We start from the raw sequence: 27,142 nt of genomic DNA on the forward strand, positions 1-27,142 counted from the left end.
ATATACTAAATAACTATCAATAATTCTGAATAAGTGAATTTTTCTTTAACATGCTCCTCCCTTTCTGATGAAAATCTTCTTAAATATGTCCCAAAGCAAACTGAACTAATCTTTTTTAAAAATGCTTCAATGAGGTAAAATGATCAATTTTGATTGCTTAAAATTAGTTTTTATAAACAAAATCAATGAAGCTAAAGAAAGAAAAGTAGGTAAATGGGTAGAGAAGTTTACAGCAAATTTTTCTGATAAAGGTCTAACTTGGAAGCGCGATCCAAATTTTTAACAGTAAGTGACATTCCCAATTGATAAAAATATATGAATAGGCAGTTTTCAGTAGACAAAAACTATCAGTAACACAAAAAATGTTCTAAATCACTTATAAGAATGCAAATTAAATTAACACTGAGGTTCCACTATACACCCATCAGATAAACAAAGTTAACAAAAATGAAAAGTATTTTGAAACTATTCCCAAAAAACAGATATGTAAAGAGGTCTATCATTTAAAGGGATCAAAAAGAAAGGCTCCCACTTGTGCAAAAATATTTGTAGCCGCTCCTTTTGTGGGGACAAAGAATTAGAAACTGATGGAGAGCTGGTTGAATAAATTATATATCTATACTTTTGTGCTAGAAGAAACAATGGTTTCAGAGAAACATGGGAAGACACATGTAAAATGATAAAAAATGTAATTTATACAATTTTGTGCAAACAACAATTCCAGAGGACTTGAGATGAAATATGCTACTCATGTCATATTCACCCAATAAGAATTGAGACTCAGATCACAGAACAAGATATTAATGGGATAGAGAGAACATGACCAATGAGGGCATTTGTTTGCTCAACTATACATGTCAGGGTTTTTATTTTTCTTGCTTTACCAGTGCAGGGGGAGGGATTTAAGAGAGGAAAAAGGAAACATAGATTTGAAAATAAAAGTAATTTTAAAAGAGCTACAAAATCATTATGTTTGATCACTGTACTGTGTGTTTTGGAATATACTATAAATACTGGCACTGGGCCAAACTTTTCAGCGACTAAGGTATACCACATACCATGATTTCTTATTAAAATTGCTTTGGTTAAGGGGCAGCTGTGTAGCTCAGTGGATTGAGAGTCAGGCCTAGAGATGGGAGAGTCCTAGGTTCAAACCTGGCCTCAGACACCTCCCAGCTGTGTGACCCTGGGCAAGTCACTTGACCCCCATTGCCTACCCTTACCACTCTTCTGCCTTGGAGCCAATAAGACACAAGGTAAGGGTTTTTAAAACAAACAAACAAACAAAATAAATTGCTTTGATTAAGTTTTCCTATCATTTGACTAATAACATTTTTAAGCTCCTTTCAGTCATGTAGTTTTCCACCTTTGACTTTTACCACTGCATAGTATAGTGTTTGGCACAAAACAGGTGCTAAATAAATGCTTGTTAATTGACAAAAGTGGAGTTCATAGTGCTCAAGCACATACTTCCTAAGCAGATACAATTGAGCCATCTTTGTATAAAATTGTTTAAACAAAGATTGAGGGTTCTCTTACATTGGAAAGGGGGGGGGGGTTCACTTTTCTGAACAGTCTACTAAACAATATTCTTAACCTTATGGTTTCAAAATCAAGACCTACAATCTCCTTACTGGTTCTAATCCATTTTCTCACTAGCATTAACTTCCTGCTTTTGCCAGGTAGGGAGAGTTACATTTCATATGTCCTATTACCACTATCATCTTTCAAGGGAAATGACTGCCATCTTGTGTGCTCTCAGGTTAATGCCACTAACAAGCACTAAATTCTGATTGTATTTTTACCATGTTTCCAACAATCATCACAGCTGTAATGGGAAAAAGAAAAAGACTGCAATGTTCTCCGTACAATCATATTCCTTTCTGGTTTGGTATTTAATATTGGGTAAAAGTTCTTACTCTCATATATTTATGTCAATTCTCTACAGATTTTGAATGTCAGACTTTTAACAAAGATTTTTATGCAAAAATTTTTTTCCTCACTATACATTTTCTTGTAATTCCAGATAAATAATCTGTGACTGATCGATGTAATGGAATATTTTACTAAGCTAAAAGAAATGAAAGTAGATCCCAAAGAACATTAAACATAATTACTCCAAGAATATAAATATTACATACTAAAAGATAATAAACCTCAAGTGAAAAACAATAGACAATGCTGGTGTCATACTATCAAAATTGGGGCACAAATTCTTGCTTTCTTGTTAACAATCAATAAATCATAAAAGTAAAGGGACAGTGTATGAGGTAAATGTATTTTGAAGGAGAAACAAGGTTGCTATTTGGGTAGTTACTGAAATGTTTCTTGCATCAAAACGAAAGCATCAATACAAAAATAAATACTTTTTAAAAAACTGTAATCAGCTATAAACAACAGACCACATCTACTAAGTTATATTATTATTAAAGTAAAACTGACAAATATCCTTTTTAAGAATTAAAAGAATAGTTGAGTCAATATTTACAAACAGTTATGCATTCAACAAAAACGTTAAGTACTAACATGAGTACTTCAAAAAATATTTAATGTGAAATCACCACATCATCAAACAATGTTTTAAGTTACCTCTGCCTCTCTTTTCTTTGCTCGGGCCTTCTCAACCTCATCCATTACTTTCTGGGACTCCTCCACATTACCTTCAGCTCCTAGTTGTTCCACTTTGGCTAGTAACTTACCAATTTCTTCATTCAATTCATGGACACGTTCTGCCTAGTAAGAAACAGAGAAGATAATGAATGAAACTTTTCACAAGAGTAAAAGTTACAAATTTTAAGCCTATTATTCTGAAAAATCGGTAACATTACTCAAGCTATCTAAATATAGTTTACAACTTGTTTTATTATATTGCTTAACTCATTTTATTGAGCTTCTCTTTATTGTCCTCTGCAGATTTTTTTTAAATTTAATGTTCATGACAACCCTGTATCAAGCAAGTGTATCAGTGCCATTTTTCAATAATATGTGCTCACATTATGTCTGAGTTACATTTTTGTAATTTTTTATATCTGTTATACTAACCTGTAATCAGTGATCTGTAATCAATGAACTGTTCCCATATAAGACAGCAAACTTAATTATTGTTGGCTATGTTTTGATTGCTCCACCTACAGTCAATACCCTACCCTCCCTATTCTCTAAGATACAACAGCATTGAAATTAGGTCAATTAATAACCCTACAATGAGTCAATACATGCAGCAAACTTTGTTGCTGTTTAAGAAATTGCCAGCTATCTCAGCCTTCAGCAGCAAACACCACCCTGATCAATCAGTAGCCATCAACAAAAAAGAAAGATCCATCACTAGCAAAAAGATTAAAAGACTGGCTAAAGGTTTAGAAGACAGCATTTTTAGCAGTAAAGTATTTTTTACCTAAGATATGGATTTTTTAAAAGTCATAATACTATTGCACATTTAAAAGATTATAGTGTAAACTTAACTTTCATATGCACTGGGAAACCAAAAAATTTGTGTGATTTCCTTTCTTGTAGCAGTCTAAAACTAAATCCACAGTATCTGCAAAGTATGCTGGTATTCAGATATTTTCAAACATGACAAATGTGTTGATTTGTTTTGCTTAACTGTACTTATGATTTTCAAAGGAAGAGTGAGCAGAGAGGGAAGTCACCAAGCCATGACAAGGAATTTTTTAAAAACAAATTAAGATGTCAGTTAAATTTCAATAAGGTAAATAATAAAAATTTTAAAACATTCCGAATTGTACAACAAAGAAAATAGTATCACTTAGAAAAAACAAAGTTATTAGCACAGTAATTTACAATCATAAATTAGTTAAGCCAAACAAGTGGTCCACAACACCTGGCATTTTGCTTAGCAGATTCAGATATTAAATTTTATCAATTTATTTAGGGATAATTAAGTTTGACAAAGAGATTTATGCAAATGAAATCATACAATTTACAAATCAGAAAGCTAATCTTTTAACTTATGGTGAAGAATATATCTTTCCAGTGATTAAAAATATTTGAATTTAGGGAAGCATCTTTTCAAAATCAAGGGCATTTCATCAAGTGAATTCATAATAAGACAGTTGCTTAGCATTAGCACAGGGGGAATTAGATAGTACAATAAGAATAGTGGCTCTGAAGTCAGAGAAAGCAGATTCGAATTTCACCTGTCACTTAATAGCTAAACGACCTTGAACTAGTTACCTAATCTCTGTAAGCCTCAGTTTCCTAATCTGTAAAATGAAATGGTAGGATTAAATAGCCTCTAAGATCCCTTCTAGTTCTAAATCTGTGATCCTAGGAATCACCTTTAAAGCAATTTCATCTAGGCTCTGGGAGAGCTATTCTTTTTTGATAACTTTCAAAAATTCACTCTATTCTTTTTTGATAAATTTCATAAATGTGTCCTTCCAAATACTTAAATTTCATAAATGTGCCCTTCCAAATACTTGACTTATATTTGCATTAACTGTCCTTAGGATTACCAAGAATCTTTTTACAAAGGAATAACAGTCTGGCCAAGACTGTCAATGGTGGTTTTGCTACTGATATAAGAGCTCTGCATCCTCAATCTCCTTCTCTGGGACCTTTCTTCATTGTGCTACTTTATTAACACATATTAGAAAAAATGTCAAGTCTCACAGGTTCCTCAAAAAGAAGACTGTTTAAAAACCCCTGAATTCTAATGGAAGTGGATCAAACTCTTGGGTTTACTGTCACAAAAATGAAGAATCCTCCACTGAGCAGCTTAAGACTAGTTCCTGACAGAGCAGAGCCAGAAGAACATTGTACACAGAGACTGATACACTGTGGTAAAATTGAATGTGATGGACTTCTGTACTAGCAGCAATGCAATGACCCAGGACAATTCTGAGGGATTTATGGAAAAGAATGTTACCCACATTCAGAGGAAGAATTGCAGGAGTGGAAACACAGAATAAAAACAACTGCTTGAACACATGGGTTGATGTGGACATGATTGGGGATGCAGACTCGAAATGACCACACCAATTACATATCAATGATATGTAAATAAGTCTTGATTGATCACATATGTTAAAACCAGTGGAAATGTGCATTGGATGGGGAGTGGGGGGGCAAAGGGAAAGTAAAAACAGGAATCATGTAACCATGGAAAAAATTTTTCTAAAAATAATAAAATATTTAAAGACCAAAAAAAAAGAAAAAGGGGGGGGTTGAAGGGGAAAGGTGGAGCATGAATCATGTAACCATGTTAAAAATGAATATTAATAAATGTTAAAAAAAAAAAAAGAAATAACTTGTAAAAAAAAAAAAGACTAGTTCCTGACAGAATTTTTAATACCCAAGAAGACTATATGTATTAACCAATACAAAGATTATAATTTTATTTTGAAATTAAAATTTTCATACTGTCTCTAATTGCTTTACAGATAAAAAAAATGCACTGCATCAATTAATGAAGCATGATTTTTTCAAGGAATTTTTAAAATTCTAGTCTTTCTAGTGTACCTGGGAGAAACCAGAAAATGATAAAGATTGACAACTGGAAGAGAAAATAGCAGAAGTATTATTTATTGAATTACCATTTCACATCTGATAACCAGATAACCTTCTCTGCTAGTCTGGATATTACTGATACTTGTGGAAAGATTCAGCACATGATGCAGAATACTAAGATATAGTATGAATTAAAGATGGGGTTATAAACTTCTAACATATTGGTGATAATGCAATCTTTGGACTAATTTATATTTTGTCTAATTTCCTTCACTTTTGGCTTTCAAATCATGGTTAATATGCTCCTCAGTCTCAGAGCCACCTACTTGCTAAAGGTGAGAAGCAGTTCCATAATAACTAGCAAGATGAAAGATGCACAAACCCATTCCCCTAATACTTAAGAGTGGAAATATTTTTTCCCCAGTAGCAGGACTTTTCAAATACCCTTTCTCAAAAATAAACATATAAAAGGAATGGAAGATAAGTTACTATGTTTCATATTCCCATGAATTTTAAAAATAAGACTGCATTCACACAGTAAGATTTATACCATCAACTAGTTGTAGAATATCCTAATTAAAAAATCTCATTCTCTCCCTGCTCCTCTGCAGTTTTTTGGGTGGAGAGGAAGGGGAGGATCTACAAGTGTTGCACATTTTATATATTTTCAGACTCTTTTGATGCACTGATCAGTTTTTCTGATTTGTTCCTCTTTTTCCTTTGGTCCAAAAAAATACTGTTATATATAGGATGGTTGAAGTGGGGAGTACTGGGAGAAATTATGGTGATTAAAAAACCCAAATCAGAGCAATAAAAACCCATTTTTAAAAACAACAACAAAATAAAATATGTAAAAGGAAAAAACAACCCTTGTTTCTAAAACTATTAAGCCAAACATATAAAGTAATGCCGAAAGACCTAAAATGATACTTGTTTTAGCTAAATCCCACGAGTTTAATTAGGGTCATTCAGCCTTGGGACATCTCTAGAGGAAAAAAACCTATTCATATTAGCTTAGTCCCAGGACTAAGGCCTGGGGTCATAATTATTCTGTTGTGCATATCACCATGCTTCTTTCTTCTAGTCACCAAGATTCAAATGTTGAGATGATTTCTAATTCAACTAAACACCTCCCCACCTCTGTCATTCAGTTGCCAAATCTTTAACAATCCTGCTTCCATAATATCTTTGGTCTCCATAACTTATTCTCCATTCACAAAGACACAATCCTTATCACTTTGGATAAAGTGATAAAAAATAATACTCTTGACAAAGTATTATGAGAAAATTTAAAAGGTCAGTTTTGGCTGAAGAAATCATATCAGGCTTCAACAAAAGACAGTTGGGCCTCAAAAGAAAAGGCAGCTTTGTGAGAGGAAAGCAGAGGCATATAGAATGAAGTTTCTACAAACATGGAGGGGAAAGGAGCAAAGCAACATCAAAGAAGAAGGTAATAATCTAGTAGAACTGAAGCTACCTATATAGAACATGTGAAAAGAACATTTGGAAGTGAACAGTATAAAAATGAAACTAGAACACAGTATGGAGCCAGACCATGCAGAGCCTTAAGTGCTTTGTATTACAAGTAATTATGGGGAAAAATAAATAACTTGGCTAGACAAAATCTTGCATCCTGGAAAGATTAATGCGGGTGAAGGACGACCTAGAAATAGGAAAAGATCAATAGGAAAAACATATGGTCATGATTCTAATGTTGTACAGCACCTCAGAAATCATCTAACATCTGAACATTATGAAGTAGGATGATAGTTTCGTGATTCATACTGTGAAACATCAAAAATTCATTCAAAGACATTCTTGAAGATTTGGTAAACAAAATCTTCACCACTATAGTATCTGACATTATCAAATGGTTCAACATCAGATACAGGTACAATTTTATTAATGGGAATGACCCTTAAGAAGGTATCTGTTTTATTCCTGTATCCTAAGAACCACCAATGGATCCTTCCATCCAAATTACAGTCAAAACACTCTATTAGGATGTGATCTCTCTGAAAGCAAAGACTATCTTTTGCTTCAGTATTTGTATCCTTATCCCTTACTTAACACACTAGTTTTTCATTTATTCATGCATTCAAAACATCTTCCCCAATTTATTTTTTTATTTTTTAGAAAAATTTTTTCCATGGTTACATGATTCATGTTCTTTGCTCTCTCTACCCCGCCCTCCACAAGTAGCCAACGCACATTTCCACTACTTTGTTCCTATGTCATCGATTAAGACCTATTTCCATATTATTGGTAATTATTCTAGGGTGTTCATTAAGAGTCTACATCTTAATCGTGTCCTCATCAACCCATGTGTTCAAGCAGTTGTTTATTCTTCTGTTTCCACTCCTGTAGTTTTTCCTCTGAATGTGGGTAGCGTTCTTTTCCATAAATCCCTCAGAGTTGTCCTGAAACATTGCATTGCTGCTAGTACAGAAGTACTTAGAAGTCTTCCCCAATAAGATCAGGAGTGAAACAAGGATGCCTATTGTCTCCTCCATTATTTAACATTGTACTAGAAACACTAGCAGTAGCAATTAGAGAAGAAAAAGAAATTGAAGGTATTAAAATAGGCAATGATCTTTGCAGATGATATGATGGTCTACTTAAAAAATCCTAGAGTCAACTAAAAAGCTAGTGGAAATAATCAACAGCTTTGGCAAAGTTGCAGGATACAAAATAAAGGCACACAAATCATCAGCATTTCTATGCATCACAACACATCACAGCAGCAAGAGATAGAAAGAGAAACACCACTTAAAATCACCCCAGACAATATAAAATACTTAGGAATCTATCTACCAAAACAAACACAGGAATTATACAAACACAACTACAAAATACTTTCCAAACAATTAAAACTAGATCTAAACAACTGGAAAAACATTGATTGCTCATGGGTAGGATGAGCTAACATAATAAAAATGACCATTCTACATCTTCCCCAATTTAAAAAAGACCTTTCCTTCCTAAAATTACTTTTAGCATCCACCTAACAAATCTGAATTTTTAATTCATGTTCAGGACTTAGTCTCTTACTTGCCAACTGGACTTTTCACTCACAGACACCCATTATATCCTGGATTTGAACATATAGTCATAGTGAAAAGCAAAATACTAAATTAGACATCAGTCAAATGGTCTGCTACAAATATAAAACTTTTGAAATTCTTACTTTAGCTGCCACTTCAGCACTAATCTCTTCCTGAGTTTCAGCTAATCTTTTCTTGGCCACTTCTGTCCTCCGGTCACAGTCTGCAATGAATGACTGCAGATGATCCATTGCCTAAGACATAAATGAAAATTAAATTATTCGAAGTAAAAGCAATTATTATCCTCCAGAAAAACTACTTCAAGCATAAATTATATTTTAAGCAAGCAAAAATCATAGTTTAAACCAAACTAATAAAAAAACAAGGTTCAGTTACAAATTTTAAATATCTCAGTATATTCAAAATATAATAGTCACTAAAAAAAATTATATTTATTTCACCTGACATCAGATATACTGCTACAAAATTAATTCTATATTGGTAATAATAAAAGTAAATTAAAAAACAAGCAATTCTAGTCCATATTTGACAATTGGATTTTCCTACTTACAATGTGCCAAAAGTACAGTTAATCTGAAATATAATATTTAATCTGAAGCAGTTTTTTAAAAGAATATTTCAAACTGGATATTCACTTCAAAAGGGGACAAAAACAGGTATGAATGAAATACTAAAGTAGAAGCAGAAATAGGAAGATTTGAAAAAATATTTAAAGAGTAACCAAAATCACTTAAAGGCTTTTAGTTTTGGGGTTTTTTTTACCTGTAATTAGAATAAGATGGGTCATTTGAAATGGCTTTTATCATATTACAATATAAGTTGATTACAGTACTATTCCCTGTGTTCCTACTGATTCATTAACTATATCTCTATCATAAGAGGATGGATTAAAAGTATGATTCCTTAGTATAAAGATTTAAGTTAATAAATTGGGTCATCTTTAAGCAGTGGTATCTCAAGATACTACCTAAGGATCAATTAACTACTGATCTATACTGAACTATATAATCCAAGAAAGGGTATCTCCAATGTTATATTACTATTTGTTGCTAAATTTTCAAGAGTGAAAAAGTAGGGACTGAAGTTGGGAATGAGAGGAGAAGAAGCCAGGTTAGTATTATAGAAGGGGTAAAGGAAGAAAAGGAAGTTAAGACAAAAACATAAAGATAATTCTATGACTATCTATCTAGATGGCCATTTAACATGTAAAGTACTTAAAGTAAAATAAACGAAGACTGATTATATTTGAAATCTCTCTTTGGGTCAAAAATTTTAAATAATAATATACCTTTCTTTTATATTTTCTCTACCTGGCATCAAAAATGTACATACAGATTTCGATTAATCAGAATTTCAAATTGAGAAAATTCTTGGACCTCCAGAAAAGAAAAAAATAAAGTAGATCCACTCACCCTGAAACCAAATAAAAAGCTACCATCACAATGATGACAAGCATGATGAAACTCATACAGGTTGATGCATTTTTGTCTGTTTTTAACTCTACAAATAGGAAAATTATAATATGCTAGAGATCATGTTTTCCACTTTGCTATCTAAAAGCTGTGAATAGTTATTTTAAACCCAAGTGCTAATCCTTAGAAATCCTACCTTCAAAATCTCATATTTAGAAGGTATCTCTTACTTTTATTAGCTTTCATATAAAATAGAACAGTGTTTTATAATAATATAAATATTATGTATATAAATTATATATTATATAATATTATATATATGTACATATTAAAGTTGAATTTGAGTTAACTGAAATCATTAGTTATATTTGTACTTCCATCTTTAGCTGCTAAGAACTGAACATTTAAACTATAGGGCACCTCGATCATTAATATCTGTTTAGTTAGATAATCTACATGAACTTCACAAGAAGATATCAACTGAAGAAACTAAAATGTCCTTGAAAAGTTCCATGGAATATAGTTCTGAAGAACATATAAGGACTTAGTTTAAGTCAAGGGTTCTTAATCTGAGATTTATAGAATCCCAAAGGATTCATGAATAGGTTGGCAGAAAAAGGAGGGAGAGAAATAACACGAACTTGGATGGGGAAAATACTCCAATCTAACTTCATTATAATTAGTTTACTGCATAATCCTTTATATCAATTTCCTGAATTTAAAAAACATTATGAGAAGGGGTTCATATGCTTCGGGTGGTTATTAAATGGATCCATGACACAAAAAATATTAAGAACCTTTACTTTAACCTAATAAATAATTTAAAAGGAAATCTAAATGACCTGCTGCCGTTATTTTATATCTAGAAAAAATTGGCCTAAATTTAAAACATGTAAATTCATTCCAAAAGAAAAGAGTCAATATTAAAAAGCAAATTACATACATCAAGCTCAAAGAAAAAGTCTTGTTCTTTGGATGCGATTTCATAATCCGCTCTTAAAGCCAGGTCATGGACCTTCAGACATTCTCCAAGATCCATCCTCTGGAGGGGGGAAAAAAAATCAAATAAATAACAGTAAAAGCTACAAATAAAACACATTTTAATCCTTATCAAACACAATTCCTGCACAAATGAATCCATTCAACATTATTTTATTGTCTTTAACTGGCCTTATATTATGAAAGCCTAAAGATTAAAGTTATCACATTATGCCAAACAATTTTGGAAAGTCCCAGAACCTGTTTCAGTATATCATGCTAAGGTATTTCCAGTAATATTTATAAGTGTGTATAATATATAATAAACAGAATATTCAGGACAGTAATAGCACTAGTAACAAATAAGCAGACAGAGAAATTTTGGTTGCTTAGTAATGGTTTCCTGTTGAGATTTCAAACTTCCTTAAATTTTTAAATTTTAACAGGAAATATGCAATAGAAATAGTGAAAAGAAACAAGGAACCATCAGTGACTGAACTTATGATAGATGGTAACACAAAAAAGTGATAAAAGTGAGTACACATTTTCACAGAGGACACCAACTTCAATAGAACAATTTATTTCTTAACCCTAACTCAAACTCTTCTATACATAGTAGACACAATACATATTGACTGCTAATTGAATGTCTTCTTTCTACTTCATTTATTGCCCTTTCCTCTTTTCTTTTCCCTAATTACAATAAGAAATTTAAATATAAACCTTCCATTTATGGTTTTTCAAATGATTTCTCTGTATTTATGAAAACTCAGTTAATGCTCATTTCTATATGATCAATAGTACTAACCCATGCATATGTAGAAATTTATCATTTAATTAATCTGCCTTAAAAAGAACTCAATTCCTTGACTAAGTGCCTCTAAGATTCTGAACATGAAAAGCCACACAAAGGGGAATTTATTATAATATCATAGGTTTTTAATGCTATTATCCTCCTCCAATGGTCTTTGAAACTGATGCTACAGAAGAATTGAAGAGGAAATTGAAATAAAACTTCCCTCAATTAAAATGGGAAGATAAATTATTTACTAAAGAAACAGAAGAAATTACTATACTGGAAAGAATATGTAGTTAGAGGACCTGGTTCAAATCCTTTATCTTCCACCTAGTTTCAGTGTGAACTCTGGCCAAGTCATTTAAAAACATCCTTAAGTTTAATTTACTTTATCTGTAAAATAAGGGGGCTAGCCTAGGTAATTTCTAAAGTCTCTTACAGCACTGAATCTATGATCTTATTTAATTTGCTTACATAAAAATTTTAAGTTTTAGAAAGGGACAAAAAAAATAAAAAAACAGATTAGAAAAAACTCAATGCAAATAAAACAATGAAACCAAGGCTAGGTGACTTAGGATGAATATACAAAAGAGTAGCACCATTTTTAAAAAACCATTTTAGGAACACTGATATTGAAGAAAAACTAAAGCTGTCAAAACTTTGTTCAAGATGATAAACAGGATATATTGGTCTCTGGCTATCCTGGGCACATACAGAAAGGACAATAAACAAGCAGAGGACTCCATCTGCTATACACAAAAAAAAGCAGAGGAAACAACTCCACTCTTATCTTGCTTCTGTTTCATTTCTATCAAGAGGCATGAGATCTCTGCTGGGAAAAGAACAGAAAACTGGTTAAAGAGAAGTGAAATTTGAAATAAGTAAGGATATGATAACTACACAACTAGTTGCCCTAATGAATTCAAATCACTAGGTCTGGATGAATTATAATCCAGGGTACTGGAAAAACTTTTTGAAAGAATCTTAAGATCTGGAACTGACCTTTGAAATAATGTAATTCAACTCCTTCATTTTATAGATAAGGAAACTGGGGCCCAGAAGTAAAAGATTTGGCCCAAGGTCACACAAGTAATATGCACTAGAGTCGAGATTCAAACCCATAACCTATGGATCCAAATCTCATATGCTTTCCATAATACTATGTTGCTAGATGGCCATGAAGGATGGAAAGGACATAGGCACATAATAACCCAATTTTCAAGCAATGTAAGAAAATAGATACTTTAAATCTATAAATTTAATATAATTTAATATAAAATATCAATTTAATAAGCTACAGACACTGCTCCCTGAAAAAATTCTAGAAAGAATTATTAACAATATTGTTTTTGAGAAAGGAAACTATTAATCACTAAAAATCAGCATGGTTCATTCAAGATAAAAAGCAAATACTTTTTGTGTAAACTAGTCCAAATGCTCAATGTGTCCCTAATGGAGAAATGTTTAAATGTGTGAACAATTGCAAAGGTAATAAAAATAATAACTAATCAGTCAAAAAGGTTCAATTTCACTAATAAAAGTTAAAAACAACTTTGAAGTATTATTTTGAAATTAAACTGCCCAAAATAATTAAGACTGACAGCATTCTAAAGAAAGAGATATTCTAAGAGAAAGCTAGTGGAATTGCAAATTAGTGATATCTTTTTCGAGGACAATTTGCAGGGTTACAAAAATAATCATACCTCTTGTACTTCAATAAATCCATTATTGGCCATAAACATTAATACAAATCATTAAAAGCAGTATTATTTCTACTCAAGAAAAACTGGGACCTAATGTCCAACAATTAGAGGATAGCTGCATGAATTGTGGTTTATTGGTGTGACTGAATAATGTCATGCAGTAAGACAAATAAGAGGAATAAAAATATGGAAACATGAAATAATGTGAAGAACTGGAAGAACACCATCAACAACTATATTAAATGAAAAATCTAAACACAAATATAAAAGTAAATGCATAAACAAGAAAAATGGAAGGGGATAAATAAGACATAACTAACAAATTGTTATCGACACTTAATGTGTTGAAATCAATTTTATGAAATATAAATAGTTGCAAACATGTTTGATTTTGCAAATGCTTAAAGTTAAGCTAATACAAGATTCATTTAAAAACAGTAAAATCTATGCTAATCCATTTATCTTTGCTTTTGCTATGAATAATTTCTACATAGCAGATGTTCAATACAAAGATAAAATTGAAAATTATTTGAAAAGTAGTACTTAACTGCTGACTGGGCCAGGCGCTAATTAGATATAATAGAATAAAATTAAAATACTACAATTACAAATAACAAAGCAATTCTAACAGTTGTTTTTCCTTTTAGATAACAGCAAAAGAAATCAAATTCAAAATGTAATAAATAGTTTACTTTATATTTAATTCCTTCTACATTTTTCCTTGCCTAAACTGGACTTTTCAATTCATATACGTTTACAGTTTTAGGGCAAAAATATTATTACATAAGAATTAACACACCTTAAACTAAGAAATGTAAAAAAAAAAAAATTTAACATTTCATCGTAATTATTTAAGTTAACTCTAAATTTCTCTATTAATTCCTTTCTTTTAATATACCTTCTAAACCAGGGGCCGGCAACCTTTTTGGCCATGAGAGCCATAAACACCACATTTTTTAAAATGTAATTTCGTGAGAGCCGTACAGTGCTCACAGTGCGCTCCTGTAACAGCACCTGAAAAAAAATTGACTTTATGGCTCCTGCAGAAAGAGCCATATCTGGCCCGCAAAAGAGCCAGATGTGGCTTGAGAGCCATACGTTGCCGACCCCTGCTCTAAACTATTTTCCTCACTAATTTCACTTGGTTCTTATCACACCTTTATTATTTTATGGTTGAATATACTACTTCCAGTTGTTTTTGTCATTTTAATATATGAATGTAGCATCCCCAAACAGACTCTAAGCTTCTTGAAGAAAAAATTTCAATTATTTGTTGTTTGAGCCTCCTGCACAGCACCTAGTAGAGTTTTCTGCACAAAGTAGGTGTACAACAAATGCTTCTTGAGTTAATTTATTTAGGCTAAGAGCAGGTAAATACAAGCAATGATTATCCTAGACCACAGATAATCCATATACTATGCAAATGATAAGTCACAATAAGCAAATAATATTACAAAAAACAACAACAACAACAACAAACATTTATTAACCACTTACAGTGTGTAGAGAACTGTGCTAGGCCCTGGAGAGATAAAGTTTAGATAAGAAAGTTTAGATAAAACAAGAATTACAGTAAATCAGTTGACAAGTGCTAAATCACTATATTAATCCCTTTTCACATTTTTGAAGATATGGAATAACTGCTGACAACCGAAGAGTATAAAGCAAAGAAAAGTAACCAGAATATACAGGATACATCATGCAGAAATAGCAATAATAAAGCAAAGTTCAAAAACTACCATATTTAATAGGAATATAAACTGACATACAATTATATTAAGTGCCAACTACCGTGAATAGCATTGTGGTTTTATGCTAGGCAAGATCTATGATGAAATACAAGACACAGCTACTTTGGAGGCAATTACCATTTCACTGAGGACATTTAACACCTGGCTCTATTACAATTCTGATCCTAGATCTACCAGTCACTAGCTATATATAATTCATATTTCTATAGCTGTATTTACAAAATGCTTTACATATATTATTCCATTTGATCCTCACATAGTCTTAGCAAGGCAGGTACTATAGAATTACTATTTCTATTTTACAGATGAGGAAACTGAGGCTAAGATCAGTCACACAGTTAGTATCAGATGTGAGATATTTCCTGATCCAAACTTGGCATTCTTTGACCACATCATGCAAGTAATTTAAACACTGAGCCTCAGCTTTCTCAGCTATAAAATGGGGAAAATCCCACTTTTTCTGGTGTACAATGATGAATTAAAGGATCTTAAGAAATGAAAGGGAACACAGAAGCCATCTAGCAATAAGTGACCTCTTCTACAACATACCCAACAGATTAGTCATTCTAGTCTTACTACATCCAGAGTTAGCCCATTCAACTTCTAGATAATTTTGTTAAGATATTTTTCCTTTCACAAGGCTTAAATTTACCTATCTTTTTGCCCTCTAGAACCAACAAATTTAATCCCCTATCCACATGACTTTCAAATATTTGAAGACAACTATACATCCTTCCTCTTCATTCCATTCCCCTTCACCCACCCCCCCCCGCTCCCAAGTTTTCCCTAGGAAAAATATCCAGTTCCTTTCAATTGATTTTCATTAGTCAAGATCTGAAAGGCCTTTCACCACAGACTACCAGTTTCCTTTCTAAGATAAGATTTCCAAAACTAGACACAATACTCTAATTCTAGGCATTATATTTCTTCTAAATCAGCTAACATTGCATTTGCTCTCTTGGCTAATGAATCATACTATTAACTAGCAATAACTATTTCAAAAATACTCTGAAAATAACAAATTTTTATGTAAATTATTAACAGTAAAATAGTAACAAAAGACAGTGTATAATGAAATGTAAAGATGAGTGGTACAACCTTTAAATATTTATTTAAATCATCAGAGAAAACAGTATACGCTGGAGTTGTCTTAGAAAGCTTTATAGAAGAGATGGGCCTTGAACCAATCTTGAAGTAATAACAAAGAATTTGGACAAGTAGAGGTAAAGTAAAAAGTTTATTGCAAGTAGGGAAAAAAAAGCAGAAGGAAAAGCCTAATGGAAAGAATGAACATAGCATGTTGTGAGAATGGTTTGAGGCCGCCTGTTTTGTATTTCATGAAGATTAAATAAAAAAGACTAGTTTTGAAAAAAAGATCCTGAAAAATATCCATGTAAGAATAGACTATAATGAACACTAAAATTTTTTTTGAACATAAGAATGGCAGGATGGTAGCAATTGTATAAGTTTAATATTGTAATAATACACAGACTAAATTGGGGGCAATATAAAACAGTTAGGAGTCTATTACAATAATGATGGAGGAAGTAACAAGGACCTGGGTTGGGTTGGTGGTAGCAATATTAATAGATAAGGGAGTATGATACAGAGGAAAGGACATGGACACTATCTCTTGAATCACAGGACCTGGGTTTGAATCCTGTTATCTTACATGTACTATCTATATGATGTTGGGCAAGTCACTTAACCTGTCTGGATCTGAGTTTCTAATTTGCAAAATGAAGGGGTTGGACTAGAGCATCTAGTTTATCTTCATTACAGATGAGGAAACTAAGGCCCTGAGCAACTGACTTGACCAAGGTCATTCATACATTTAGATGACAAAATAAAAAAATATCAGGGGCAGCTAGATGACTCAGTAGATTAAGGGCAAGGCCTAGAGATGGGAGGTCCTGGGTTCAAATCTGATCTCAGATACTTCCTAGCTGTGTAACCTTGAGCAAGTCACTTAATCCCCATTGCCTAGTCCTAACCACTTTCTGCCTTGAATTGATTCTAAGAAGGAAGGAAAGTGGGGTGGGGGAGAGAAGGAGAGGGGAAAAGGGAGTGGAGAAGAAGGGAAGGAGGAAGGGAGGAAAAGAAAGAAATAGAGAATGTGTGTGTGTGTTTTGGACTGGCTGTAGGAAGACATCCATGTAATTAACTGACAAGCTCAGTTTGACAATTTTACAAGGCAATATAGAATAATAGAATAAAAATCACAAAAATGTTCAGATCCCTGGCTCAATGATATGATCATTAGATTTTAAATTTATGGAGATTATTGACATTCCCAGAAGCATTACCTATAAAAAGCAAAACATTGGAAACAGGGGGCAGCTGAGTGGTTCAGTGGATCGAGAGCCAGGCCTAGAGGTCCTGGGTTCAAATCTGGCTACTCAGATACTTCCCAGCTGTGTGACTCTGGGCAAGTCACTTAACCCCCATTGCCTAGCCCTTATTACTCTTCTACCTTGGAAACAATACACAAGGCAGAAGGTAAAGGTAAAGAGTTTAAAAAAAAACTCAAAAAACTGGAAACAACTATGTCAAACAACTGGAGAATGATTAAACTTTAACATGTTAATGTCCTGGAATATTACCGTAATAACAAATTAGAAACATGAAATTATTATGAAGAAAACAATGAAATATGGAAAGACAAAATGATACAAAACATAGAAAGCAGAGCAGAACAATAAACATGAATTGCAATTATATAAAAACAAAAACCAAAAAAGAGATTAAAATAATGGGCAATATTAGTACCATCTTTTAAAATTTAAAGCACATAAGTGTTCTAATAAAATGACAAGCATATAACTGCATATATAATTCTTCATAATATATTTCTCTGCCTATCTGTTTTGAGGGATTTTAATTTGAGAGTGGAAGGTTATTCTCACTTTCTTTAGAACAGTCTTCCTACTTCTGAATTTCATTAGCTGAGCTCCTATACATGTCGACAGAAATCTAAATTTAAAAAAAAAAAATGAAATTTATCCTGCTTCCACAAAATATGCACATGTATCCAAAATTAATCATTAAGCCAATTAATGGATGGACCTGATCTCTAATGACAATGCTAAGCACTGACCTAGATCAGAACTGCAGACCACATTGTCTCTGGATTATTCAAAATCCTTTGGAAGCAGAATTAACTAAACCTGAAATTGTTGATGGAGACAAATTCAGCTATTTTTAGACCAGACTAAATCACATGCAATATACTCAATGATAGATGATTGTTTTAGAAAGGTACAATCACACATTAGATGGTTAGTACATGCAGGTTTCACAAATACCTTAAAAATTACATATAGGAAGACAAGCTTATTCCAAAGATGAATTTCCTTTTTTTAGTCTATTTATTGTCATAATTCAACAAAAGCAACCTAAAAGAATTAGTAATCCTTGCCTTAGAAAAGTAAGAATTACTGTTTTATTACTAATTCAATTCCTAAAATTATATTTAAGACTTGCAGATTAATTTATTATGTTTTGACAGTAAATTTAAAATTACTTATATGGATAACTTGACAATTCATGGCTAATTTTTAAATGTGGATGGTTATAGCAAGCCTTGGCCACTAATCATGTTCATGAGCCACTACTCAGAAATGGGTGTTCAAATTATTATAAATGTTTATATTAGGGTAAGAAATTTAATCTAAGATAAAGCTGTTGTTTTGAAAAAATTACATAGTATGTTTAAAAGTTAAATTCAGTAAAAAGTTGTCTTACTGGTACTTTACAAAAATAAGCCCTTCCTTTTGCCAACAGACAATAACCGTCAATTTAATAAGATCAGTACCAAAAGCAAATTGAAATTCACGTCAAGGGAAGCAGCTGGGTAGCTCAGTGGATTGAGAACCAGGCCTAGAGATGGGAGGTCCTAGGTTCAAATCTGGCCTCAGACATTTCCTAGTTGTGTGACCCTGGACAAGTCACTTGACCCCCATTGCCTAGCCCTTACCACTCTTCTGCATTGCAGCCAATACACAGTATTAACTCCAAGACGGAAGTTAAGTGTTTAAAAAAAAATTTTTTTTCACATCAAGATAGTAAACAATGAACACTAATAGGTTATGATTTTAGGAATATATATTAGGAAACTAGTGTTGAATATTGTTATTTTTACATATTTAATTTTTCCTATCGGTTTTAATAGGGGCATAAAAGGGTTTTTAAGTCACTAGCTCTGCAGGGTGTAAAAGTGTAGCAGCTCTGCTGTTACTGCAAATGGCTAATATTTAAAACCCAAATTTCATTTTTTGTTTAAACTTTATTTTTCCATGCAGTCTTTTTCTGATTGGCTGACAAAGTTTTCAAATATTGAAATTTCATGTTATAAAGTAGCATTTATTTCTGCTCAGAGGTCTTTCTTCTCTCTTGCTCTCCCTTCTACATTTTTATTCTATATGGAACAGGCTACTTGTAACTTAGAGATAATTCAGATTTTGTTTACAACACCCAAAGCAAACTAAGTTGTCTTTATGTGTCTGTATATGTCTTCTTGCAAGGGCAAGACAACTTTGTGTGGCTCCTGGCCACTTCTATGTAAGAGCTTCTTTAAAGACTTAACTTGGTCGGAGGCTTTTCTGGCCATGATATTCCCTGTGAAATGGTACAGCAGAAAGGGCCCTTTGGTTCCAATCCCCTTTTATTGACTGTGAGACACTGGACAAGTTGCTTAACCACCTTGGACAAACAGGATGGTCTCTGAGACCTTTCCAGCTTTAGATCTAGCATCTTTTGAGAGAACCAGGGTGTTTTTGTGGCCCAGGAAAACTTAATGACAGAATAGTGATCCAATTAATTCATTCCAGTCCCAATTTTCTAAGGGTACTTTAAGCTGTGTGTGAAGTAATAATAACATGAGTAACCAGAAAGTGAGGGATATTTGGATTTTTACTTTTTATGCTTGTTGACAACCTTTAATATAGTATTTCTTGGAAACTGATGGGATGTCCATCAATTGAACATGTTGTGGTATGTGATTGTAATGGAACATGACTGTATCATAAGAAATGACAAGATGATCACAAAAAAAAACTTAGAAAGACTTACATGAAGTGTAAAGCTAAGTGAAATGAGCAGAACTTGGGAGTACATAGTAATAGCAATAATGTATGATGATCAAATGTGAATGAATTAACTATCATCAGCAAGGATTCAGGACAAATCCAAGGGACTTGTGACAAAAAAGGCTTTCTATTAATATAGAAGGAATTGTAAGAATTTGAATACAGATTGAAGCAAAACATTCTTCACTTTATTTCCTCCATGAATTTTTCTTTAGTATAAACAATGTGTCTTCTTTTATAATATAACAAACATAGTAATATACAACCTATAGCATATTACCTGCCATCTTGGAGAGGGAGAAGGGATGGGAGGTAGAGAACAATGACTGTAAAATGTTGGGAAATTATCGTTAAAAATTGTAGCAACATGCAACTGGAAAAAAAAATACCAAAAAGCAACAACTATATTTCTTAAGTCTTCTGGGGTTTTGACTTGGCTTCTGTTTGAGAAAAGGAGATAAGATTAATTCCCTCTACCTTTGGTACCATCTGGGGGGAAAAAAAATCCCTCCTAATTTTGATGTCCCATTTCCTTATACCTTGGTCTTTCACAAATTTCTTCTAAAAAAAAAAATCTTCTAAATTCAATTAAGAATAAGAGAATGTAAAGAACAGACTTGATCTTAGGAAATGCAATAATAAAGATATGAAAAATAAAGCTACAGGGGCAGCTGGGTAGCTCAGTGGATTGAGAGTCAGGCCTAGAGACGGGAGGTCCTAGGTTCAAATCCGGCCTCAGACACTTCCCAGCTGTGTGCAAGTCACTTGACCCCCATTGCCCACCCTTACCACTCTTCCACCTATGAGCCAATGCACAGAAGTTAAGGGTTTAAAAATAAAAATAAAATAAAATAAGGAAAAATAAAGCTACTAAAAGAAAAATTACTTGGGAAATTTAAATTGGTTTTTACTTGAAAAAATATTTTAGAATGGCCAACACCATTTAATCCTTTCTATAAAGCAGATAAATCTTTAGTAATGACTAATGCAACCGATTTCTTTCTTCAAAATGAGAAACTTCAGAATTCTTTTTCAAGAGTAAGAATAAAAGAGACCTGACCTAAATGGTCTCTAAATCTTTAAAATTCTTGGTATAAATGGGTATATAACTAAAATGAATTTTTAAATACAAACATTTTAGGTGCTTAAAAATCATGAGTCTCTTATGTTTCTTAATATAACCAAATCTGCTCAATATAAGGTCCTCTACTGCGTTGATTATACATATTTATATATTTATTATATATATATATTTTTTTTAACATCAAAAAGTCTTGGCAGAAAAAGGGGTTGAGACCATACAAGCTTATTCTTTAGTTGTATTGAATATTCTCTAATTCTGTTGTTAGAGATGAGAGAGAAAATGATCATTTAAAAGGTTAGCAGGAAGCTGGAAAACTTATAAGCTTTTCCAGAAACAAGACTTCAAACTGTGCCTTAAATATAATTACTATGAAGCAATGTGAATTCTCTAAACAGTCACACTCACATTTCAATTTAAAAAGAAAAATAAAAGGCAAAGTTAAAAAATATATGTAATTTTTAAAAAATATTCTTCATTAACATATTTATTAGCGCAGGTTAATGTTGATTCTACAAGTTTATGTGACATTTAAGAGTAGAGGGGTAAACTCTATAATGCTGAATTCCTTAAGACAAAAAGATAATTTGCTTAAAATAGACTATAAGGAATATACTGCATAAATTTACAGTATAATTTTTATGAATTTAAGATGAGATAGAAATTCAACTTTCTGAATGTGAATAAACAATTGAAGAAGTACTTTGTACTTTTTTAAGAGAAAATGGTAGGTTTCACATACTTCACTACACTCTTCACCTTGAATTCTGGATCCTTTTGTGTTGTCTTGTTCAATGCTTTGGGAGATTGGATGGTTTATTCTGTTAGGAATAGTTGAGATTTTTGTGGTAAGCCAGGGTAATCGGAGTTCAATAATTCACATTCAATATACATTCAGTAGGATCCTACTGTTTTACTCAGTATCTAAAGAAGGGGGTAAAAGTCCTATGCTCTCAAAGGGGAATAAGTTTAAAAAAAGTATAATAAATGGTGCTATATAATGAGGAGGAGTGAAATGAATTAAGTAAAGTTAGAAATCTAGGCTAGAGTTAAAATTGTATAGGGCTTTAAACTGAAAACTTTCAAAGGTGTTTGTATAGAGGGAGAAGCTACTGAAAGTTTTTGATCAAGTGAATAATATCCTTTAACCTGTGTATTATGACACATTTGGAAGAACAGATTAGAGAGGGGAGACCAGTTAGAGGAATCATCATAATTCTGGCTAGGACTAAATAAGGTCATTTGGCAGTACAAAGACAGGAGGACAGAGCTGTGATAGAGTAGCTGCTATATGGCTCTTTTTGTAATGCTAAAGTAGTGGTTCCCAAACTTTTTTGGACTACCGCCCCCTTTCCAGAAAAAATACTACTTAGCCCCCTGGAAATTAATTTTTTAAAATTTTAATAGTAATTAATAGGAAAGATAATAGGAAAGATAAATGCACCTGTGGCCATCACCGCCTCTTGGATTGCTGCAGCACCCATGAGGGGGCAGTAGCGCCCACTTTGGGAATCACTGTGCTAAAGAATTAGAAATTGAGGGGATGCCCATCAAATGGGGAACAATAACAAGTAATGGCATATGATTGTGATTATGCTATAAGAAATGATGAGTAGGATAATTTCAGAAAAACCTGGGAAGACTTCCTTAGGAACTGAAACAAAGTGAAGTGAGTAACGACATTATTGTTAGCAAAGATCACATGTGAAAGACAGCTCAGATTAATAAAATGATCCACAACAATTCCAAAGGACTCATGGTGAAAAATACTATTAATATTCAGAGAGGTATGATGAACTATGAGCATAGACTGAAGCACATTTTTTTCACAACATGGTCAACATGGTCATAAAAATAAATATTTTTCAAAGAGTAGCTACTCTATTGACTGCCTTTTGCAAAAAGGTAGCCGATTACAGTTGTACTATCAGACATTATTTTCAGACATGGCTAATGTTTCTGTTTTGTTTCACTGTTACAAAATATAGTTGCCCACAAAGATAATTTGGGACCAAGAAAAAGAAGTAATTAAGAAGTAACAATGATATTTTAAAAACAGCATCAATTTAAAGCCTTTTAAGAGTAACTGCTACATAAGAGCAAGACAACATAACTGTAAAAACTTCAGTCACAGCTGAGCTCTCCTGACATAGAGATGTTCACACCTCTCACCTTTTGTTAAGTGTTTGTTGAGATAAGCCTCACAGAAACTGACCAGAAAAAACCATTTATTAAGAGTATCCACAGCACGGTTTATGGAACATCTCTGACACATGTATTGTCATGCCATTTGGGGCAAATCACATGGGATAATGATGCCTATCTCTCTCATCTACAGATTATTATCAGGATTTATAATTTATGTTAAAGCCATTTATAAATTGCTAAATAAATACAAAGTTTAGATCATAGAATTACTCTCAAGACTTGTTACTTGGACTATGGTAAGTAGGCAAGAAACTCTAAGGTTATTCATCTACCCTTTTTTGATTTATCTCCTTTAATATTCTTTATCTATAGTCAAAATTCATTCAAAAATAGTCAAATTCATTCAAAGTAGTTCTTGGTGTTTTCTAAATAGATACTAATAATATAAATACTTTAATACCTTTGAGTTTTTTCATGTCAAAAAAATATCTTTCCATGTGAAAAGTTTGGTAACAATCACCTCAAACTGCATTTAATGATTCCTCCCCGCAACCCCTCTACAGAACTAGTTCTGCTCAACATTTTTATTTTCACTGCTGAATTTCCAGACTTAAAACTCTGAAGTTATCTTTGTCCCCTCTTTTGCAATATTTGGTAGTTTCCTAGGATTTTTTTATCTAAGTTTTTTTATCTAAGTAGCTTGTAATATCTAATTTTTATCTAAGTAGCTTGTAATATATATTTTTTGTAATAATACTTAAGTAGTAAATCAAGAACACTTTCATTCTACCTCTTATTCTGTCACTGATCCAAACTTGGGGTTTGAGTTTTAAATTTCAGAGTCAGAAGATCAAGTGCTTAACAAGATCATTTAACATTTATTGAATATTTCCACACTGACTTCTAAAACCACTCTGCCAATTCACAGTAACCAATCAATTGTCTACTTTGTCTTCCCGTAGCCAGGCCAACACTGAATTTTTGGATCTGTCATCAAATGGTATGACTATGGGGGCAAGCCATTAAACCTCTCTGGGTTTCATGTTTTCCTCATCTGTAAAATTGAGGATGTTTGACTAGATGACCTCTCAAATCCCTTCCACCTTAAACTCTACAACATGCCAAAAAAAAGTATTGAATACTTAATCTCATAAACCTTCATCATCAGGGAATGTTCAAAGAGTAAATAAACTAGAGCTCCATTCATGAGAAGTTTTTCTCTTAGACTCATCATTCACTAACTTCATGAGCCTTAAAGATTTTATAAATTATGGAATGGAGATAATGTCTGCCCTGATCATGCCATAAGGTTATTGTGAGGATTAAATGAGAACATGTATGTAAAAATGCTTTGTAAACTGTAAAGCATTATGGAGATGTAAGGTAATCATTTATGGCATTACTACTATGCCTCAGGGTAATCAACTAACTCATGATTATTCAAAATATTAAGTGTAAGACTCGGCATGGATCTCTATAAAATAAAGAATTAAAAATAAGATACATCATTTAGCCCTTTTTAAATTAAAACTTAAATTATCATTTTTGTAACTATAAGTTGGAAAAAAGCTGTTGAAAATTCTGAAGATATCTACCTATTAAATTAAATTAAAGTTCTAAATGGAAAATGAAGGTGAATATAGTCTATCTTACTAAAAAACTGACAAGATTTCACATTGCATAGTATTAATTTTAAAACACTGTCATATGAAAAATACAAACTTTCTTTTTTAAAAAACCTATTTGTCTTCCATCACAGGAAAATTAAGAGGTCTATCTTTTGGGCACATATCCAATATCCACGGTTTTTTCATGCCCTTCCTTTAATCTTTCCAAAGTGGGGTCTGGCCCATTTGTTATGACAACTTAAAGCCAAGAATCAACAAGAAAATAAGTCTCTTCTTCACGGCTGCTATCAAAAATTCTAGACTTGCATGAGCTGAAAGTTGTGCAGGGTTCAACATCCTACACTATGAGATGTAGCATACTGAGGAAAGTCATTTTTCCCACCCTCAAAAGAAGCCCGAGTAGTCACCTCAACAACTGGCATAATCTCTAAATGTCAGGAATTCCCTACCTCTTTTTAATGGTTCAGTTATCATTTGGTCTACCACAACTAATTAAAATAGTGGGCACTTAATAAATGTTTGTTGAATTAAATTCAACAACTGAATTATCATCCAAAAATCACACCAATGTTATAAAGTATTAGAGAAAAAGTCAATTATTGGGAATAATCCACATTTCAACTAAAAAAATACTCATTGCAGAAAATCAGGTGCATAGCAACCTATTTTCCCCACTGTGACTTAACCATCTAAGTATATCATTCTTAATGAAAAAAGTATACTTTTTACTATAAAGTTTTAACAAGATTAGAATGCCTAAGAAACAATTTAAATTCATATTTAGATTTCTGAATTAGAATGCAATTACTATATGATATTTTAATGATTAGCTATTTTCCAAATAAATTTCTTTGAATGATCAGGAAGAAGAGAAAATAATTATAAATTGTAAAACTGAATGTGGCAAAAATTAATTTCAATAAAGTTACCAATTTATAAATACCACATATCAGAGTTATATACACTGAAATTTAACTACATAAAGTAAGACTGACTTGAAAGACAGCCTTTAACAAGCATTAATCCTGTTCTTCTCTGATGCCAATATCATAAAAAGGTTATGAAGAGATATATCACTATACCTATTACTGTACTGAAGGTTCAATTCTAGAAACTGATTTATTTTCATTATCACTAAATAATCAAGCATAAAGTTAAGAAATACATACAGTTCCAGAGAGAACATCATGAGGACAGCAGTTGAGAAGGTGACTCTTGCATACTCTGTCATCGCTGAATTTGATTCGCTGGCGGGTAGTGTCTCCTGTAATATAGGAAGTAACACCTAAGGTTAGACAACTGGAAAGCATTTATTTTCTGATAACCCTACTTTTGCTAGCCTTTTATGTGTATGTACACATATAAGAAGGTAAAAACTAACCCTTTATAAGTTGATTTACATAATGCCCTGTGCCAGAAATTATTTAAGTATGCAAACTATAGTGGACAACATGCAGTTCCAATATAAATTAATGAAAATGTAATTCAAAAAAAATCAAAGTTGGAAAAGCAATGCATTATAATAAATAGGGTACACCTCATAGAATCAGAATTTAGAGCTGGAAGGGACCTTAGAGATCATTAGTCCAACCCCCTCATTTTACAGATGAGGTAACTGAGGCCAGAAAGATTAAATGACTTGCCCAAGGTCACAGAGTGAGTGGCATAACCACTAGAATAGCTTTTATTAAATGGTGTTAAAGGTCTTCTCAACACTAAACACTGATTTTAAAAATCTTTCACATTAGATTGCAAAACATAAAAAAAAAAAAAAATCTTGCAAACATTGCATACACACTGCGAATCCCCACTGAACCCCAAGCCGCCATTTCTTCCACTATTTTGTTCCAGTTGCAGTGTCTCCCTTTTGCTGCTGGGGAGGGGGGGTGGGGTTAGAGAGGGTAGAATAATGTGTTTAAGAGTGTACAAACCTGGAAGAAGTACTTACACACCAGTCAAACAAAGGTACATCGCCTAAATTCAACATCATTTAAAAAGCCTCCAAAGGCCCCATACCACTGAGT

General features: G+C 32.5%; 1 protein-coding gene across 4 annotated transcripts in view; it reads right to left on the reverse strand.

Annotated features, from left to right (window-relative positions):
* Nucleotides 1–27,142, reverse strand: part of LOC123249702 (putative RNA-binding protein Luc7-like 2) — a 77,193-nt gene that overhangs the window by 31,230 nt on the left and 18,821 nt on the right. For 3 of the 4 annotated variants that reach the window (XM_044678834.1, XM_044678833.1, XM_044678836.1), the window contains 4 exons: nucleotides 26,288–26,382; nucleotides 10,890–10,988; nucleotides 8,657–8,767; nucleotides 2,590–2,733 (listed from right to left, as the gene is read on the reverse strand). In XM_044678834.1, coding sequence (XP_044534769.1) covers nucleotides 2,590–2,733; nucleotides 8,657–8,767; nucleotides 10,890–10,988; nucleotides 26,288–26,382 — 449 coding nt within the window. Of the gene's footprint in view, nucleotides 1–2,589; nucleotides 2,734–8,656; nucleotides 8,768–10,889; nucleotides 10,989–22,084; nucleotides 22,164–26,287; nucleotides 26,383–27,142 lie in introns of those variants that run through there. The other variant, XM_044678835.1, reaches the window with a different exon arrangement.

Source organism: Gracilinanus agilis, chromosome 5 (assembly GCF_016433145.1).
Source record: "Gracilinanus agilis isolate LMUSP501 chromosome 5, AgileGrace, whole genome shotgun sequence".
Taxonomy (NCBI): Eukaryota; Metazoa; Chordata; class Mammalia; order Didelphimorphia; family Didelphidae; genus Gracilinanus; species Gracilinanus agilis.